The sequence below is a fragment of the Antechinus flavipes genome, chromosome 4 (assembly GCF_016432865.1).
Source record: "Antechinus flavipes isolate AdamAnt ecotype Samford, QLD, Australia chromosome 4, AdamAnt_v2, whole genome shotgun sequence".
NCBI classification, from domain to species: Eukaryota; Metazoa; Chordata; class Mammalia; order Dasyuromorphia; family Dasyuridae; genus Antechinus; species Antechinus flavipes.
In genome coordinates this window covers 464243417-464264647 of record NC_067401.1, presented here as the reverse complement: position 1 = coordinate 464264647, position 21231 = coordinate 464243417, and the positions used below count along the sequence as shown (strand labels likewise).

General features: G+C 42.5%; 1 protein-coding gene across 11 annotated transcripts in view; it reads right to left on the bottom strand.

Moving 5' to 3' along the window:
• DOCK7 (dedicator of cytokinesis 7) overlaps positions 1-21231 on the bottom strand; it is a 160097-nt gene that overhangs the window by 115650 nt on the left and 23216 nt on the right. For all 11 annotated transcript variants that reach the window (XM_051999529.1, XM_051999531.1, XM_051999532.1 and 8 more), the window contains exons 3-8: positions 15565-15740; positions 15158-15226; positions 4668-4797; positions 4365-4577; positions 3725-3810; positions 60-126 (exon numbers count right to left, since the gene is read on the bottom strand). In XM_051999529.1, the coding sequence (XP_051855489.1) occupies positions 60-126; positions 3725-3810; positions 4365-4577; positions 4668-4797; positions 15158-15226; positions 15565-15740 (741 nt within the window). The remainder of the gene's footprint in view (positions 1-59; positions 127-3724; positions 3811-4364; positions 4578-4667; positions 4798-15157; positions 15227-15564; positions 15741-21231) is intronic.

Genomic DNA, 21231 nt, shown 5'->3' with positions numbered 1-21231 from the left:
TTTTTAAAGTTACAAATGATTATGACTGAAAAATATGGCCCCATATTCTTCAAACTTACCTTTTTCTTTTCCTTGACATCATATAAAGCCAAACTTGCAAAAATGGGTTCAATTTCAATTTCAAATCTAAAAAAAATAACAACAACTTGGTGAATTCCTCACAAGGACAAATATTAAATTTTGACTGACGCATTTTTCATACACGACAAATCACTTCCCTAAATATTTAGCTGTATTAAGAGCATTTCCCCTTCCAGAAATGCCTGTGACTAACCTTGGCTGAGTGGCCATGGCAAGTTCCTATGGCCTTTCAGCCTTCACACAATTCTCTGAGATTTCTAACTTCACATAGTTGCTAATCTGCATGGGTGATGTCATTTCTACACAGTGAATTGCCCCACTCCAGTGAAATCTTAGATCTGACACAAAAATATGATTTTTTTTTTTAAAAAGGGCAACATCAATTGGGGAATGACTGAATAAGCTGTAGTATATGAAGGTAATGGGATTATTACTGTTCTATAAAAAATGATGAACAAGTTGATTTTAGAAAAGCTTGGAAAGAGTTACACGAACTGATGCTGAGTAAAACAAGCAGAATCAGAAATACATTATACTCAGGAACCGCAACTGTGCTATGATCAACTATGAAAAACTTGGTTCTTCTCAGTGGTTCAGTGATCAAGGTAACCCCAATAAACTCTGGATAGAAAATGCCATTGCATCCAGAAAGGGAACTACTGGGATTGAGTGTAAATCAGCACATGCTACCTTTGCTTCTTTTTTGTTTTCTCTCTAGTGGTTTTCCCCTTTTATTTTTATTTTTCTCTCCCAATATATTTCATAAATTTCATAAAGAAATGTGTGTTCTGAGGCAGCTAGTCGGTGGCAATGGATAGAGCACTAGCCCTGAAGTCAGGACAAGTTCAAATCTAGCCTCAAGACACTTAACACTTCCTAATTGTGTGACCCCAGCAAGTCACTTAATCCTAATTGCCTTGGGGGGGGGGGGTGTTTTAAAATATTAATATACATGTATAACCAGAAAATTTTTTAAAAAATTTAATAGGCAAAAGGCGCCAGTGACCCAAGAGCAGAAGCTCACAGAGGACAGGTCCTATGGATCTCACCATGAAGAACTGCCATTTCTGTGGGGTTTACATCATGGAAAACGCTGCCCACTGGATTCACAGAAGTCTGGGATGGAGGAGCTATAATCCCCATTTTCAAGAGGGGGAAAAGAGGCCGAGAAGTGCTCTTGCGCCTAGGCGAGGTCACACAGAAGGAGGGCGGCGTATGCGGGGACATCCCCACTTTCTCTCCCCCACCCCCATTTCCAATGAGCCTGAATGGGAGAGGTGACTTTCTGGCTGTCCAAAGATGAATCCCACTAACCCTAAAGAGGGTCCGCCACCAGTTACCATACACTAACTGGAGGCAGGGGCCGGGCACGGTGCTAAGCCCCGGGGCTAAAGTCAAACCCAGTCCTGCGCTCGAGAAGCTTCCCGTCCAGCAGGGATGGCACCGAGCAAACTCGCACACAGAGTGGGTTCTGAGAGCACCATGGGATACAGACAGGTGGCCAGCGGGGCTTCCTCGAGCCCGGACTGCCTGGGGCCGCTGATTTCTTGGCTAAGGTCCCTCTCATTAAGTGTGTCCCACGCAGTCGCAGAGGGACTAACCGGGAGAAGTCCGAAGCCCCTCAGAGAACTTAGTGACATCATGCGGACAAAGCCCCACCCCCTAAACAGAAACCTTAAGGGTGGAAGGGAAACCCCGGGGAGGAGTTCGGGAGGGGCCGGTGTCTGAGGCTAAACCCTTAATCTTATAGCCTCAGGCTCCTCAATGGTAAAATGGGCTACATCCTGGGCTGTAGTGAAGATCAAACAGCAAAGGGCCGGGCACACAGTAGGCGCTATATAAATGCTTGTGCCCTCTCCCTTCCCCCAAAATGCTCGGTAGAGAATTTATTTACAAAACTAAGTATTGTGGAATTATATCTGGACACCCACAGGCTGATCTTTCCCCCCTGAGAGGAGGGAGATTTCCACTATACATATATTTCATCAGTAAAAGGAATTCCCAATGTGGAAGCACTCTCTGTCAACGCATGACTCCCCGTAACTTTCGCCTCAGCGTCTTCTGGTGCAGCGGGCGGGGGGATGAGCCGCCTGGGGTCCCACAGAACTTGGGGGTGGGCCACGTGGCTCGCCCCGGCTCTCAGGCCCTCCGTGCCCCGGACACCGAGCTGCTCCATGGGCTGAGGGCAGTGCTCAGCCATCGAGCAGTCTGCAGAGGGATGCGTGTGTCCTCCTTTCAGTCTGCCCCGGCTGCGCCACCAGTGTGCGTGATGGCCCTTTTGGTTCCCACCCTGGCGGACTACAGGAATTGATGATCGCTCAGGGAGCAACAATTTGGCCTTTCCTCCAGAAAAGGGGCAGAGGCTCCCTCCACACGAGGGCTAATGGAACAGAGCAGGGCGACCACATGCTCTCTACGCCAGAGCGCATTTATGGTCATCACATAAAGCTCTGAGTCCAGATTCTGCTGGCCCCTCAGTGATCTTGCTAGTGACATCCCCCTCATAAGTAATCGGGTTGGACTAGGGGACCCCGAAGGCTCCTTTCAGCTTGACAGCTAATCTTCTGTGATCCATGAGATGAGTTCCTCCCAGGTGGATGTGAGGGGACCAAATGAGATGACACAAGGAAGGTATTTGGCAAATTTCTTTAAAAAGCACTTTTTAATCATGAGCTGTCATCATTGTTGTTATTATAATTACTACTATCTCCACTCACTATTCCATACAAGATTTGCAAAGGGGGTGCGCTCTGATATAATTAATTGCAAAAGCATTATTTTTAAGAATATAATTTTCTATACATGACTATAAAAATTTTTTCTGAATTTAAAACATATTCATGTTCTCCCTCACTTTGCCCTTTTATGAAATGTATGATGGAAGACGCCATATCTGTTAACACTGTTAGGACAAAGTGGACAGCAGAAGCAAAAGGGCTGAGCTAACTAGGGAGAAAATAGATGACTACAGCAGGTGGGAACTTTATTCCTCTAAGGAAGTAACAGTAAAATTTGAACCTATGTTATTAGGAAAGAGTTATAGCCCAGGAACTAGGCACAAGTAGCCTGATGTTCAAAAGCTCCAGCTCATTAAACTTGCCTAACAGGTTTCCAGTGAAAGGTCATTAAATGTATAAAATGTTTGTTCTTAAAGGAATATAGCTATGGTTTTCAAGTGGGTCCTTAAGCTCTGGATGCTTTTTTAATGCTCTCAATTAAGACATTTTTCTTCTTTTCTCTCAAATATTTTTTCTTTAAAGAAATAAATGACAAAATAAATAATTCTGGAAGAAAAAAAGGAAGATCTGTTAAAATCCTGTGGTTTAACAACTTGTTCTTCTGCAGACAAAGATGAAATCATACTCTAGAGGCAAAGAAAAATTCCCTGCAAAATTCTGAAGAGGCAATTTAAAAACTATGTACCCTACAATGGGAAACAGTGTGGGAAAGAATGACTTCCACCTGAAACTTCCAAACTACCAATAGCGACCTGCCCTGCATGTGTAATTGAGATGGTATCTAAATGGAGACCTGGACAGTCCATTTGTGAGCACAGCATGCAGGAGGGATGAGGACTAGAGCTGTCTCGGTACAAAGTCATTGCGGGAAACAAACCTGAACAGGAAAGGAAAGAAATACTTACTTGAGGGACAAGCATTTTACAAGAAGTCTTTGACCAAAATGTTCTTTGGGTATTTCAGGAATACTGAGTCGTTCTATGGGCTCTTCCTGCAAATTGAGAAACGAGATTAAAAATGAAGAAACCTTCCAAAGTTTAGCTGGCAAATAGAAACTTTCAAAAGTGATTTTACCATAAGTTAACATTATGCTATACTCTTTCATTTGTAGGGACAGCTAAAAAGATGATGATGTCTCAAAATTATGAACCGCAAAGCTGCCCTGAGCACAATTCAAAAATCACTTTAAAAAAAATCAACATAGTTTGGTCTAATAGAAATATATTCATTTCCAGCAATATAACTTTATGTTAAGCAACTGGGGCAAATTAAACTCCTTTTTATCCCACAAAGTTTAACACTTATTTTAATATTTTTGATGCAGTCCACTCAACAAGAATTCTCTGAGTACTTCCTATGCATGTGCAAGACATTATTCTGGGGAAAATAGATGACAAATAAAGCTTAGATTGCAATGGAAGAAAGCTACCCAAGCAGCCAAAATAGAGAATGAATTCTTAGAGCAAGCGAGCAGCACACTGTCGCTGCTGGAGAATGCATGGGAGACTTGGCTTTGTCTGTCTCTCTTCTAGGAGTTCAGCATACCTCATCTGGTGCCGGGTGCAATGCAAACAGCTCTTTATGACGGTTGGATTTTCTTTGGTCATCGTTCTGATGGTCAATGTCTTCATTTGGAGTCCGATCAAGCAGACTGGGGAGCAGCGCATCGGGCAGGGAATTCTTCAAGTCAAAGATGCTGCAGGCCCAGCTGCCCCGGGGGGTGTCATCGATTGACACGGACCGTCTTTTAAGGTCATCCTGTGATGTGGAACATCAAGCGTACAAAAGCCAATAAGCAACAAATACAAGTTAAAAGCAGCTTTTATGGTCAAATGTAAAGCATATTACTTGTTCATCCTGGTAGCTGTTCCCATCAGGAGCTTCATCGGACTCAAAGATCTGTTTGGGCAAACCTTTTTGCCTTTCTTTCTGTTTATCTAATGTGTTAGGATTAAAGCCGGTTCCCAGTTTGTGATACCTATTAAAAAAAACCAAACATTTAAACCCATTTTACCTTTGTCACACTACCAACTCATCAAAGTCATTATTGAAAAAGTACATGTTTCTCTACAATATTTCCTGATATTTTAAAAATAATAATGCCCAATGGAATGACAAATGTGTGTAGTAAACAAATGGCCACCCACCCAAGGTACCATAACATTTAATATTCATTTAATAACATTTACTGTTTTCCAGTTCCATTTCCTTGTCCTCTCACACATGTGTGACAGTGAGCCAGTCAATGAATATTAAGTGCCTATTATGTGCCAGACTCTGTACTAAGCACTGGGAATAAAAAAGAACCCCCCCCCAAAAAAAAAAAAAAAAAAAAACCTCTATACTCCAGGAGCTCACAATCTAATGAGGGAGACAGCATATAAATATATAAAAGGAAACTATACATAAGATAAACAGGAAATAATCAACAGTGGGAATTAAAAGGAATTGATAAAGGATTCTGGTGGAAGATGGGATTTTAGATGGAACTTAAAAGAAGCCAGAAGGCAGAAAGGCAGGAAAGCATTCCAGCCACAGGGGACAGTCAGAGAAAATGCCCAGAGTTGAGAGGTGGAGAGTCTTGTTCATGGAAGCCAGGAGGCTGATGTGACTAAACTACACAGTTCATGGTGAGGAATAAGATATGAGAAGAGTGGAAAAGTAGGAGAGTCCTATAATATGAAGGGCTCTTAATGCCAGAGGATTTCTGGATTTAATCCTGAAGACAATAGGGAACCACAGGAGTTTATTAATCTAGGGAAGGGGATGGAATGGACCTGTATTTTAGGAAAATAACTTTAGTGGCTGAAGAGAAAATGGACTGGAATTGGGAGAGACTTGAGGCAGGCAGGACTTCCCCCTCCCCTGGCAGTTACTGAAACAATTCAAGGGAGCCTACACAGGATGGGGGCTGTGTCAGAGGAGAGAGGGAGGTGTATTGGAAAGATGGTGCAGAGTGAAACTGAGCAGAGATGCTGGAGAGGTGAAACTGACCAAAGATGCTGCAGCCATGAAAAGATGCTGCAGAAGGAAACTGACCAGAGATGCTACAGAAGGAAACTGACTAGAGATGCTGCAGCCATGAAAAGATGCTGCAGAAGGAAACTGACCAGAGATGCTGCAGAAGGAAACTGACCAGAGATGCTGCAGAAGGAAACTGACCAGAGATGCTGCAGAAGGAAACTGACCAGAGATGCTGGAGAGGCGAAACTGACCAAAGATGCTGCAGCCATGAAAAGATGCTGCAGAAGGAAACTGACCAGAGATGCTACAGAAGGAAACTGACCAGAGATGCTGCAGCCATGAAAAGATGCTGCAGAAGGAAACTGACCAGAGATGCTGCAGAAGGAAACTGACCAGAGATGCTACAGAAGGAAACTGACCAGAGATGCTGCAGAAGTGAAATCCAGGGTTTGGCAACAAATTAGATACGAGGAGTGAGAGATGGTGAAGAGTTCAGGATTACTCCTAGCTTGGGAGCCTGAGGGACCGGGGAGAGCTGGGATACCCTCCACAGAAATAGAGAAGTGATGAGGGTGGAGGGATTTGAAGACCAAAAAATGAGTTCTGTTTTGGACATGTTGAGTTCAAGATGTCTAGAGGATATCTAGTGAAGTATTACAGAGAGAGAAGAAGGTCCAGGACTAACCCTGAGGAACACCCATGGTTAAAGGATGTGATCTGGCAGAGAACTAGCAAAGGAGACTGAGAAGAAGAGGGCAGGAAAGTAGAAGAGAGTGAAAAACCTCAAGAGAAAAGATGATCAGGGAGGAGAGAGTGACCAGCTATGTTAGAAGCAGCAGAAAAATCAAGAAAGATCTCCATGGCTAAGCATGGAGAAAAAGGCTTTACACTTGACAACTATTATTATTCTGGGTGTATAACCCTAATTGTACCTTCATCAGAGAAGGTGCTGTGCTCTATGAGCAAAGCAAAATTGCTGTAGCTCAAAAGAAATGCATTAAGCGCAAAGCTAGAGAATCCCCAAATGTTCATCTGCACTTCTGTGCCTGACCTGTGATAGAGCTTTCTAAGCTCATATTAGTCTGATCAGCCCGTCGGACGAATTGTAACTGTATTCTAACAGAGTGACGTCATTTTGATTCCCTTCAAGAACAAAGGACAATACTTGACATAAAACCCCAGAAGATCTCTCCAAATTCTAGTTTTATTGAATCAAGATATTCAATCCAGTCAGCTTGTAACCCAAGAAACTAGGAAAATAGAAAAGAATGATAGATCACCTGAGATGAATGAGATGAAGACTACACAGCAGATGTGAGGAAGACTATTTTAACAAAAGTATTCGGCAATGATGGTTGAAAAGCAGAACACTGAGAGGCCAAGATAAAAAAAGTGAAAAAAAAAAAAAATCGGACAGGAATCTGAAGTTTAAACCCAGAGCAACTGGGACAGCAAAGAAAATTTTAATTTCAGAAATTAAGAAAGCACTGCCAGAAAGACACTTACTCTAATGCAAATGGAATTATTATAGTTATTATTCACAAGCAGAGGATTTAACTCTGTTCTGAAATTTTAATTGTGCTGCTAATGGGCAAGTGTTGCTTCTATACCATTTTGATAAATCTAAAAAATGTTGAACTTTATTCCCCTTAATGCCTTTTATTTTTAAGAGAACTCCTGACTGGGCTGCTTAGGGAAAGCTTTGGAGTGAACAAAGTATCTTCCCCTTACACCTCCCCTGGGAAGCAGAAAGCAGAGCAATTATTAACCCTACAAAACAGCTGAAAGCCTATAAAAAGAAGCAACACGGGTGATATTACAATCAAATTAGGGAAAACTGGGAAAATTTGCCTTATAGATCTATGAAGAAAGAAAGAATTAATTATCAAACAAGAGACTGAGAGTAAAATGGATAATTTTGATTACATTAAATTTAAAAGTTTTTACATAAACAAAACCAATACAGCTAAAATTAGAAGGAAAGCAGGAAAGAGGGAAAGAAAAGCCTTTAGTGCCTCATTTCTCAAAAATACAGGAAACTGGGACAAACTTATTATAAGAGCTATTTCCCCTTTGATAAATGATCTAAGGATGTGAACAGAAAATTTTCAGAAAAAGACATCAAAAAGTCACATAAAAAATCCTTTACATCACTATTAATTAAAGAAATACAAAGTAAAACAACTCTGAGATACCTCCTTGCACCTATCAAATTGGCTAACATAGCAAAAAACACGGCAAGGTGAACAAGAAAAACAACAAATGATGGAGGAAATATAGGAAAACTGAGACACAAAAGCATTGTTGGTAGAGTTGTGAACTGGCTCAAACATTTTGGAGAATAATTTGGAATAATGTTCAAAGGGACATAAAACCATGTATATCCTTTGACCCAGAAATATCATTACTAGGTCATCATCCCAAAAAGATTTTTTAAAAAGGGAAATGATCTCTATGTACAAAAATATTTATAGTAGTTTTTTTGTGATAGTAAAGAATTGGAAATTGATGGAAATTATTGATGATTGTTTCAAACTATCTTTGCATGTATTTTGAAAAATAAAAAGCTCTCATTTTTTCAAAAATAAACAATAGAAAAATCTTTAAGATAAAAAAAGAAAAAGAAAAACCTGGAAAGACTTACATGAACCAGTGGAAAGTGAAGTAAGAAGAACTGGAAGATCACTGTATAAAGTAATAGCAATATTATACATTGATTAATTGTGAAAGACTTGGCTCCTCTGAGCAAGGCAGTGATTCAAGACAATTCCAAATAACAAAAATGCAATCCACCTCCAGAGAAAGAACTGATTATTTTCTTTTTCTTTTTCTTTTTTTTTTTTTTTATATAACATGGCTAATGTGGAAATATTTTTCATGACTTCACCTTTTTAATAGTTATCATATATTTTGCCTTCTCAGTGTCTAAGAGAGTGAAGAAAGAGGAAAGAATTTGAAACTGAAAATATTTTTTTAATCTTTCAAAAAATGCTCTTTTTGTTTCCTCTGTTATTAAAAATGTATTCTATCAGTTGCATGGAGCATGCTGATATAATAAACACTGTTCATGATGAGAAATCAGATATGACTACTATTCAAATCAAAACTCATCATCAACATTATGCCAGTCTCACAGCTTTTAATACATCTTTGAAAAACTTCTTTTAAGTTTTATTGAAGCTTCTCTTATTCTTGATCACTTTCACTCTGCAGTGACTGCTTCATGGCACTAGTGGCCCCCCCTTCCCCACAAAGAAGCCCAGTTAATTAAAACATACCTTTTCCTTCTATAGCACCTGTTCTGGGAGGAGAAGGTGTAAAGTGCTGAAACTCTGAGTAGTGCACTAAGGTTGGACAACCGAGCAATTAAGGCCAATTACATATTGGAGAAAACTCTATTAGCATATGATTGGAAAATGGCCCTTCCCACCATTCTGTGCTGGCTCGATCTTTTGGTGTATACAGAGAATTGTAGGAGGGACTAGGGGGTGGAGTAAGACAATGCAGAGTCACTTTGGTGGTAAATGAGAAGGGAGGTGGTGAAGATCCTGCCTCCATCCCCTTCACTTCTACCCCTGAAGACCAAGAATAAAGACCAAGGACTTTTGTTTAGCCTGACTGTGGCTGATTCTAAGGCATCCAGGGTGCTAATGCGGCCTTCACATCTGGTGCCCAATGGGTGGACCAAGGACCCTAATTTCACTGAAGAAGTCCCTGGTGTCCAGGAAATAGGGTGAGTATTTTAATAGACAAAACAGGGAACTTACTTTGTTAAGGACTAAACTAGTAACTCTCATTTTCTAGCTGAAATGGGGCAGATATTGGAAAAAGATTCTCCCCCCACTCCCACCCCCACATCAAAGGAGATCTACAGGAAGCATACTCAGACTGATAAAGAGAAAGCCTGAGTGGTCACTGAATTCCTTATACAAGCATTTGCAATTATGGGTGTGCTACAAGCAATAAAAACAGACAATGATCCTGCATATACTTCTAAACATTTTGCACACTTTTGTGCACAGTATAACATTTTACACACCACTGGCATACTCTTTAATCCTCAAGGATAGGCAATAGTAGAGAGGAAAGAGAGGAAAAACAGAGACATTAAGATGCTCCTCCAAAAACAAAAGAAAGGGGGAGCCACAGGTAAACCTAGAGAACTACTAAATCTAGCACTTTATACTATTAACTTCTTGATTTTTGACAAAGATGCACTGGCTCCGTCAGACAGGTTTTATAACCCACCGGAAGGGCAGTGTCCAGTGCGAGCAGCTCCACTATCTTTAGATAATCGCCAGGTGATGTGGAGAGACCCAGAAAGTGGTGAATGGAAGGGACCAGATAGGTTAACTGCTTGGGGAGAGGGTTTGCTTGTATCTCTACAGAAGGAGAAGGAATCAGATGGGTGCCAACGAGCCATATTCGCCTTGTCCATTGGAAGGATATGCAACAGACCCTTGAAACAAAGGAAAAGACCTGATGTTTTCAGGTGGTTCCATCGCTGACTGTGCCCACCACTGAAAGAGCATGGCAGTTATGGTGTTTGACTCATGGACATCAAAAATTGTTGGACTTGAAAATCCTCAGGAATCACTGGAATCCCTGAGGCATTATAAGACTGTTGTAGGACCTGAAAACCTCAGGAATCATTGGATTCTCTGAGACATTATAAGACTGTTGTAGGACTTGAAAACCTCAGGAATCATTGGATTCTCTGAGACATGATAAGACTGTTGTAGGAATCATTGGATTCCCTAACACATAAAAAGACTGTTGCAGGACTTCAAAAACTTGTGGGGATCACTGGATTCCCTGACATGTGAAGCAATGGACAATAGACTGGGTTTGGACTACAGAAGAAACTTCTCATTTAGATGCAAAAGCTTCTCAGATGATGAAGATTATTAAAATAACAGCTGTAAGAGAAATAAATGAGCCAATTGAAGATAATACATTTCATGCTGTGTAAGCATCTGGTTAGTCTGAGTACAGTCGAGGTATTCCTGAAAGGCCTAGGAAATGTTGAGGGGAAAACCCCCACCCCCACAGGTTACAGCAGTGATTAACATCGAGCTATAAATGAAAGTTTGACTAAATCATAATAAAAAGGGTTGGTAAATCTCGTGCCAGCCACCGCGGTCATACGATTAACCCAAATTAACAGAAGGACGGCGTAAAGTGTGTTTAAACATTCAACTCATTAAATCTCTTGGCTGCTGAAAGAGACATATGTGTGACTGTTGTTTATATACCCTCCTTCTAAGACTTCTGGAAATCTTTTACAACACCTTGTTGATTTATATTGTTTGTTATGCATGTACAATTCATGTTTGTTGCACCATGTTGAACCTGCACTGACTGCGGGGAGAGTCATCACTAAGAGCCTGTGCATTACTGCTATGTGCTTGTGCAATACCTCCCATGCTGATGGATACCTGTTTCTAATAAGACCCTTCAGCCTAGAAAGCCACTAGCAACCCCCACTTCCCTTTGGTGCTTTTCATCTCCCTTCCTGAGATGTCAGGGAGGGTGTGATCATCTCCTTTTGGGGTCTCTCACCTCCCTGAGAAGTCAGAGATGGCATGACCACCTGTGTTCTAAAACAAAAGAAAACGGGAGATGTAAAGGGCTGCAACTCTGAGCAGGTGCACTGGAGTCGGACAACCGAGCACTTAAGGCTAATTACTGATTGGACAATACTCATTAGCATATGCTTGGAAAATGGCCCTTCCCACTATTCTGTGCTGGTTTAATCTTTTTGGTGTATACAGAGAATTGTAAGAGGGATTAGGGGGTGGAGTAAGACAAGCCAGAGTCACTTTGGTGGTGGACGAAGAGAAGGAAGGTTGTAGAGATCCTGCATCCATCCCCTTCACTTCTACCCCTGAGACCAAGAATAAAGACCAAGGACTTTTGCTTATCCTGACTCTGGCTGATTCTAAAGCATCCAAGGTGCTAACTCAGTCTTCACAAGAAGGGAGATAAAGCCAATCATCTAAGCCCAGGCCTGAGCACCTCATGGGTCAGACTTCAGATATCTGTCAAAGTTGTTTTCCTTTACATTGTTGTAGTCACTGAATAAGATTATTCCATCTGCTTTTTTCATTCTATTATTTCAACTAAGTCTTTAACACCAAGTTTCTCTGAATTATTTATATTTACTTTCTTATATCGAAATAATAATATTTCCCAACTGATAGGCAAACCAGTTCCTATATGAGTAGGCAAAAAGTATGGCTATGAGACGTTGAGGTTCATTAACCTATTGGATATGAAGCTGTATGTACAGACTTTGGCATCATCAGCAGAGAGATGATCATTAAATTCACAGAAGTTGCCATAGTAACTAAGGAGAAAGAGCAGGGAAAGGAGAAGAAAGCCTTAAGGAATACCCAAAATGAGGAGGCATAACATGGCGGAAAATCCAGCCAAAGAGAATAAGATGGAACTGTTGAAACCAAGAGCACAACATCCCGTAAGCCCAGAGGACTCAGTCAAGGGCAATGGCAATTTGGAATACAAATTATGAAGTTCTGAGGAGCTGAGTGGGAAATTATGAGCAGGAAGGAATTATAAAGTGAGAAGAATCAGTCTTCTGTCAAAGAAAATGTCAGGAAATCAAAGTTGCATCTGAGTGGCCATGGAAAACAACAAAGATGAAAAATGGAAAAAATCTCTAAAGCTTTTTAAGAAAAACTTTTCATCAGTAGTAACAATAGAACCAACACATCTGGACTCCAGTGCTGGTTTCAGAAGCCCTAAGTAGCAAAGTGGAAATGGTAATGAAGAAGTTAAAGATGGAAAAAGTAAGCAAGTCTACAGAGAAAAGTCTGGCCTTCAAGCAAAGCCATCAGAGGACAGTTATTGAATTCTATTTAAATCCAGTTGCAATACTTACTAGTATGAGTTCAAGCAAATACATTAACCTGTTTTCTTCAATGTCATCAACTAAATGGGAAAGAAAATTTGGCACCTATCTCTCTGGGCTATTGTGAGGATCAAATGAGATGATATCTGTAAAGCATTTACCACAGCACTAAGCACAAAGGAATCACTTCATAAATGCTTCTTCTCTTCTCCCCACTTTGGGAGAGACCATCAAGGTATGAAGAAAGAATAATACCAAAAATTTGGGAAATATCTCAGTTCTTATTGTTATTTCCAAGATGAATGAGATATTATCAATAATTGCCTACTTTCCTACCTCTACAAAATTAATTGAAAATAAATCAAAATAATATCTTGATGAAGATATTAGAAAGGAAGGAATGGGAAGGCTTCCACAATCTACCTATCATCTCATTTGATCCTCACAATAGCCTAGAGAGGTAGGCGCCAAATTTTCTTTCCCATTTAGTTGAGGACATTGAAGCAAACAGGTCAGCAGACCACAACATTATAGATGCACAAATGGATGAAGATATAGAGAACATAAAATCTCACAAATCAATGGATGAATGATTGGATGAATGAACTTGCACTAAGCAGTTAGAAAGTGCCAAGGCTTAAGCTAGCACAGGGAATAAAAATATAAAAGCAAGAGATTTCCTGCCCTCATGGAGCCCACATCCAGAGAAAGGCCACACCAAATAAAGGAGTGATGGTCAAGGAAACATATGCCAACCAGAAGGTGGTACCTGCCACTATCCCTAAGCATATCCAGTGGAAAAAGAACTCCTATATAAAGTTAGTTCTTTTAGAGGATCCCGATTGTATATGACATTGTGTTGTATCTAACTCACTGAAGAGTCTACTCCTTAAAAAGACTCACAAGCACTCAAATGAGTTTGATCTAATCAACTACACGAGAAAAATAAAGAGGATGTTGAATGACTGTTTGCACATATGACTGGACAACTCAAAGGCTCATCCATCAAAATATATAAATTAGGCATGGCAAATATACAAAAGCTTGAGAACAAGAGGAGGAGAATGGAATAGAGCCTTTGGGAACTTGAACAGAGTTTTAACGATCCCATCATTTCCCTCAAACAAAAACCCAATTTATTTTAACATGACCATTTTTCTGGGACAAGTCATGAAGTACTACAGTCTCAGAGTCACCCAAAGAACAAGAGAGATGTAAGCAGTGGCTCTGAGTGTATGTATGGCATTACCAAGAAAGAATTTAGCTGAAATTTAAACAATGTCATTAGAGAAATAGATAACGGGGAAAAAAGATAGAACCTACAAGCAAGACTGAGGGACAATCAATGATCAGTCTATGTACTCTACTGGCAAGATCTACAAATATGCAAGCCCTCAGCCTTTTGGATTTATGAGAAGACCTGGCCACTGGTCACATGGGACAAGCAGGTGTTGATGGGTTACAATTTGCAATTCTGGAGGGAGTACCCACACTGATATGACCAGAAATCTGTTGAGGTGTATATATGATTATAATATAAAAGGCTAATTAGCAACCAATTACACCATTCATAATACATGTTTAAAAAATGTATTGTTCAATTTGAGGCAATAGTTCCAAGACTTTAGTTTATGTAAATAGCTTTGCTCTCATTTTAAATTATGATTGGTATTAAGTGTGGTTTACGGATAATTACACTAAATGAGAAGAGGAAGGTTATGTTAAAAATCTCTTTTAAGAGGCCCTTTGGTCAAAATCCATAATGAGCTAGTATCATTGGGTCTAAATACAACTACATCTCACATCTCACAAACTACATTTTCACACACACACACACACACACACACACACACACACTCACTCCCCTTCCTGGTTTTCACCCTTCAGCTCCGTAGCTAAGAGACATATCTGTCAAAGTTGCAAGCTAACAAAAGTAGCTCTTCTTTGCCATGGCCTTTAGCCGTGTTTTTAGTCAGTCACAGAAAACGCATGGAGCAACGCCCCCCGGGGCGCCTAGTGCAGCCCGGAGAGTTGTGACAAGCAGCCCAAAGGCAGGACGGTGACCGGAACAGCCCTTGCAAGATGTGCCCTCGCGCGGACTTCTGCACCATCACCACGTCACTTACTGTCAACGACCTCATTCTCGTCAGAAAGAAGCAGCACTGGCTGAGAGCTTCCCACAATATCTCCCCAGATTACAACCCTCATCCCAGGAGACCTCAGGGAGGGGGGAGCACAAGGACAAACGGACAAAGGCCTTCTTTTCCTTTTGGCCCTGCTCAGGGGCTGCCTGGCTTTGGCCAGCATCAGGCTGGAAGGGAGAATTCTCTCAGTGGTGAAGGGCCCTCGCTCCCACCCCACCCTCTACTCCGTGATGTAGCAAAACGGGCTCGCTAAGGAGAGCTTTGTTCCAAGGGCCCCTGCTTTTGTCAGGAGTTTTCCAGATCTCGGGGCGATGAGTAAGCACCTGATGCGGTGACGGCATAAAGAGCCGGTGACTTACTTTCTGTTCACGATGGCCCAGTCTTCAGTGTAGCTCCTCACGCAGTCTCTAACATGAGGGTCCATCTCACTATTGAAGAATAAATATCCGTTAGGGCGGCCGGGAAGAAAAGTACTTGGCTAAAAGCCTTTTCTGTGTGCGAGGGAATCCCTCCCCAGCCCCCGCCCCCTGGTGAAACCTATGGAACTCTTCTCTGAACCACGTTTCTAAACATATAAACTGAGGTTCCCAAAGCAAACAAATTGGATTGAAATAATCATCAAAATATATTTTAAAACAAATCCTAAGGTCAGAGCCCCGGTTTTGTATGAAAGATGCATTAGTGACACAATCGAGGGAGCTGGGTCCAATTACAGAATGGGCAGCAATTCCCAGAATCCAACTCTGGTTCTCCAAGACCGTCTCACCTTTCTTCAGGCACGGCCGACACGAGGGTTCGACAGTCCCTGGGATTATAAACAACTTCAATGTCATCTGGGGGAAATTCAAGCAAGTCCCTCAGAGGTCCAGACTCCACAGCCAGGGGGTGTGTAATTAAGTAATCTTCCAAATCCACCGGGTCCACAGCTTCACTAAGGGGAACCTGTTAAAAAAAAAAAAAAAAAAAAAAGACAATAATTAAGCTACATTTTCTTCTGGGTCTCCACGCATCCGAGGGCTGAGCCAACAACCCCTGCCCCAAAAGAGGCGCTTCATCCGGCTCACAGACCTCGCTCGCCACGGACTTGCGTCCGCCAAAGCAGGCCCGTCCATCCAGCCCAGCCTAGAGGCCCCTCCCCTAGAGATGCTCGTCATGCTCATCCCTGAGATCACAGGCTTCAGTTCTCCATTTAATTCAGTCTGGGACTTCTGCGTCAATCATACACTATGGTACTCGGCTCCAAACAGCAAAGATCAGAAGCAAAGGGACGCCTCAGAACCTGCTCCCTCGCAGCTGCTCTTGGATGAAGACAATCGGGATCCCTTAGGCACCCCGACCACAGGGACAGAGCTCTGTTTGCTGACTAACAGGGACCTCCTTCCAACTTCGATCCATTAGGGACTATAAAGGACTTCCTTAAGTCCTACAGCTGATTGTCCAGAGCCCAAAGACAGTCCTGTCCCCTTGTCTCCCAACCTCCATTTCTTCCCTATATTCCTTCCTCACGGCCCTTGCCCCCACCCCACACGGTTCATGTTAAGTCTCCTCTCCTGGGGATGTTCCATTATAAATGGCCTAATGCTTCCAGCATCACAGCTTTGTTCTAATTCTTTGTTAAACCCAAGCCTTTATTCCCTCTTATAATTTATTTGATTCCACCCATTCTTCTGAGATGGCAACCTTTGCAGATGTTGCCTTCATGGTCATCATCCGTCCCTCCCAGCTTGGTCATTTGCAGATTTAATAAGCAGGCCTCCTAGAGCTTTATCTAAGGCATCAGGCACAATAGGGAAGAGCAGGGGCCAAGGACAACGTTCCTGGAGCAGTGCGCCAGGGACTATCAGAATCCCCCTCCTCATCGAGGCTCTAGCTCAATCTCATCCAAAAGGCTGTCGGGAGAAACACTGGCAAATGCTTTTAATTCACTTTCATTCCCCCATTATTCATTAATTATAATTGCTAGGTATCTGTAGAGAGCAGGGCATTAAGCAGCGTTCCGGAACCGGGCCAAGAAGATGCCAGTTCAGGTCCAGAATATGGCACCTACCCCTTGGGTGAGGGCGAGACAACCCCAAGTCCCAAGTTAAGGCTGGGACTCCTCATGGAGCCATCCACGAGCCTCCTGCTGGAGGGTGCTCCCACATCCAGCCCTGACGATAGACATCTTTCTGGGACTTGGGTATTAAGCTTCTACTACAAACAAAAATACTTTATTGAAAGACAACACAAAAGCTATGTTCTTCTCCAAGCTGAAGGAGACCATGTGGTCCTTCAATCACATACCGGACAAGAGGTACCGGGGCCTCCGTCGGAACCTCCAGTGAGGGCCGAGTCACTTATGGCCGCCTGCTGCTCCCTGACCTGACCCCACCGAAGTGGAACGACATCGAGCCCCTTGGTTCTGTGTGACTTCCTTCTGGGCCACGTGGAAGTGGCTTGTACCGAGAAAATTTCCATAAACAAAGCTGAGCAGAAAAGGGGGATAACATGGGAAACATCGTCTCTATTACCTGAAATCTGCTTTTTAAAGTGTAAATTCGACATGTTTTTATGTCTCTGCATACTTGTCTACGTCTCTGTCTAAATGTCTTAGCTTCACAGACGCTTTTTTTCTCTTTCCTTCTTTTTTGAAAGGACACCATCGTTATCCTCACTCGCCCAACAATAAAAAAGAAACATGATCCTGAGAACGAAGATGCAGAGCCCAGCAAACAGAGCAGGCCCCGGCCTTGCCCAGCAGCGCCCTCAGTCTCCCGGGGCAGGGCCACTGCTCACCCCCCTGCCTCGGTTTACTCGGGTCTTCCCCGGCTTCATGCGCCACCCTGGGCTCAGCCATTCCCCGAGGGATGGGCCCCCTTTGTCTCCGGGTACAAAATGTGCCCCCGCCGAATACTTTGCACCCCTTTCCTTTGGGGGCTGGGGAGCCTCCACTGGACAAAAGGGGACAGAGGCCGGCCCAGTTCTGAGGCTTTGTTCCTTAACGGCTCTACCACAGGGTGCCAGGGAGCCCGTGCCCATCGCTAAGGGGCCACCCTGAGGCAGGCCCTCAATGCCCCGCAGGCGGCTGCAATGCTGCGCTCAGGCCTCCCCGACTCAAATCTCTCCCGCTCCAATCCCTCCTCTACTCCGGGTGTTCCTAAAGCACTCAGTCTGACTCCATCACGCTCCCTACTCAATAAGCTCCCGTGTGAAAGCCCGCCACAAGCGGGCTCCTTCCTACCTTTCCACCCTTCTTACTCTTTCCTCTGCCACAGTAGGCAGCTAAGGGATGCAGTGAAGAGAGTGCCAGGAAGGCAAGTTCAAATCCGACCTCAGACAACCACGACCTCCCATTGTGACTGGGGAAAGCATTTAACTTCTGCCTGCCTCAACTACAAAGTAAGAATTACAGGCCCTTATCTGACCTCCTCCCGGGCTATGAGGATCAAATGATAAAAGATTTGTTTAATAAAAAACAACACAATACAATAACACTTAGTTTGGTGCCTAATAAATGTTCTTCCTTCTCCTTCCCTGCTCCAGGCATATTCCCCACTTCTGACTGTTCTCTGGAGAACAGTCTTTTCCCAAATCTATACTTTTCACTGGTAGCCCCCCATACCCAGAATGCTTCCTGCAAACTTATTTCAAATCCCACATTCTGCAGGAAACTTTTCCCACCAAAATCCAGTGCTCCTTCCTTCCTTCCCTCTGAGATTACTATCTCCCTCATTAGAATGTGGGTGCTTTAAAAGCAGCCACCACATTGAGTTTTTGTATCCCCAATAATTGGCACACAGCAGGGGCTTAATGTTTGTTATCTTATTTCAGCCTTTCATATATTTTTCTATAATAATTTTCTAATTATTAATGATTTGCATTTTTATATGATTGGAGAATGATTTAATTTCTGTCTATCTATGGTGGGAATGATTGTCATTCTTAGATGTCTGGATCACAGAAATCACCTGGTCCCTGAGTTTTTATGTATGTCTCATATACTTTGCTAGGCATGCTGGGTAAAAGCATGATGAATTAAACAATCCCTATTCAAAAGGGGTTTCCATTTTAATGGGAAAGACAATTACAAGAAAACTGCTAGCAGCATAAATATCACATGAATAAATAAAAATATATGTAACCTTGGCAAATACCTAATGGTCTGGCACTTGAAGTTTGGGGAGTCAGAAAAAGCTTCACGCAGAAGGAGCCAAGAGAGCTGTGCCTTAAAGCAGGGTTTCTTCACCTTTTCCCACTCACGAGAACATTTTATGGGACCCATATGGGTACATAAAACAGGTACACAAATCAAACATTTACTGATAAGTCATAATTTCACAACCGCCACCATTCCGTGACCACATATGGGGCCACAAACCACAGTTCAGGAAGTTGGGGCTTAAAAAGAGAAACGTGTGTGTTCCAGACCTAAAGGACAGCAGTGTAAAGGGCAGGAGAAACAGAGGGAGGGCCGGTGGGGCTGGATGGGAGCGCAGGGGCAGGAAGGCTGGAGAGATGGGGGCCGGCGGCAAAGCCCGGCCCAGGATTCAGGGTCTGATCCTAAGGAGCCACACACGAGCCTCGGGAAGGTTCCTGTGGCAGCCCTTGGCGGGATGGACTGGAGAGGTTAAAAGCCCCAAAGCACAAGTATCACAATCAGCACCGACTCTGTGTCTGGGGGCTGGGCTCTGTCTGGGGGTACAAAGAAAGCCTCAGCTTAATGCAAGTGACAAAATCACATGCCAGCAAGGCACATACACGATACACGGAGAACGGCTTCTCGTAGACAATGGGATGCCAGCAGGGCCTTGAAGGCAACGGGAGACAAAGGCTGCTGCAATAATGCAAGAGCAGCTGAGGGTGGGTCGAGGCTGGGAAGGTACAAGTGGCAGTGTCTGGCCCCGGCTGCAATGTGTGGAATGAAGGACACTCAGGAGTCCAGGATGGCTCAAGATAATGAGCCCGAGACCCCAAAAGGATGGCGGTGCATCCAGCAGAAACTGGGAAGCTTGGAAGAGGGCGTAGTCTGGGAAAGATTACAAAGTGTGTTTCAGACACACTGAGCTCTATGTCTCTGAACACCCAGCCTGGAATGTGCTGAGATTTCTCCCTCCCCCCAATTATAAATTCTCTTCTAATTTTAACTGCATTTAAAAACGTTTCGATTCTACATAATCAACACTGTATCTTCTATGATCTTCCCCATGCCTTGTTTGGTCATGAATGTCTCCCTCTACCCATACTTATTAAAATGTCATTTTCTTTTCTTTTTTTATAATAGCTTTTTATTTCTCAAAATACACGCTAAGATAGTCTGCAACATTCACTCCTGAAAAACCTTATGTTCTCCCTCTTTTGTCACGTACCCCATCCCCTAGATAGAAGTAATCCAATATAAGTTAAACACATACAATTGTTCTAAGCATATTTCCACATTTATCATGCTGCACAAGAGAAGTCAGATCAAAAGGGGAAAAATGAGAAAGAAAATAAAATGCAAGCAAACAAGAAAAAAGGTGAAAACGCTATGTTGTGATCCACATTCAGCCCCATAGTCCTCTCTTTCTCTGCATGCAGATGGCTCTCTTCATTACAAGTCTATTGAATTGTCCTCAATCAACTCATTGTTGAAAAGAGCCAAGTTCATCAGAGCTGATCATCACATAATCTTGTTGCTGTGTACAATGATCTCCTGGTTTTGCTCATTTCACTTCATGTAAATCTTTCCAGGTCCCTTTAAAATCATCCTGCTGATAGTTCCTTACAGAGTAATAATATTCCATACACTATAACTTATTTAGCCATTTCCCAACCTATGGGTATTCACTCAGTTTCCAGTTTCTTGACACTACAAAAAGGGCTGCTCTAAACATTTTTGCACATGTGGGTCCTTTTCCAGTTTTTAAGATCTCTTCAGGATACAGGTCCAGTAAGATACTGCGGGATCAAAGGGGATGCACAGTTTGGCATTTTCCTTTACAAGACAACCATGTTTATATGTCAATTATACATTCTGATATATGGTTCAATATGTCCCAATAGCCTCTGTCAAAGAACAAGTGCTGACCCTCCAAACTTGTCTTCCAGTTGATCTAACACCATCTAACACGATTTGTTTGCTTCTGAACACAGAAGTAAATCTAATCCACTGATTAAATGAACTATTTTTCAGGCAGTTCTGATTAGAACTGCTTTGTAGCATGGTTTGAGATTAGCCTCCCTTCCCTTCCACTTTTTTTTCATTATTTACCAGAATCTTTACTTTTGTTCTTCCAGATGAATTGTAATCTTTTTTATGCTACCCAAGTTATCTTTTATCAGTCTGATAGGAGGGGCAGCAAGTAAATTAATTTAGATAGCACGGTCACATACTATATTAGCATGGCCTGTTGGGAACACAATATGTAACTTTGCTTTACCTCTGGTAGACCTTTTTTGTCTTCTTGTGAGAGGA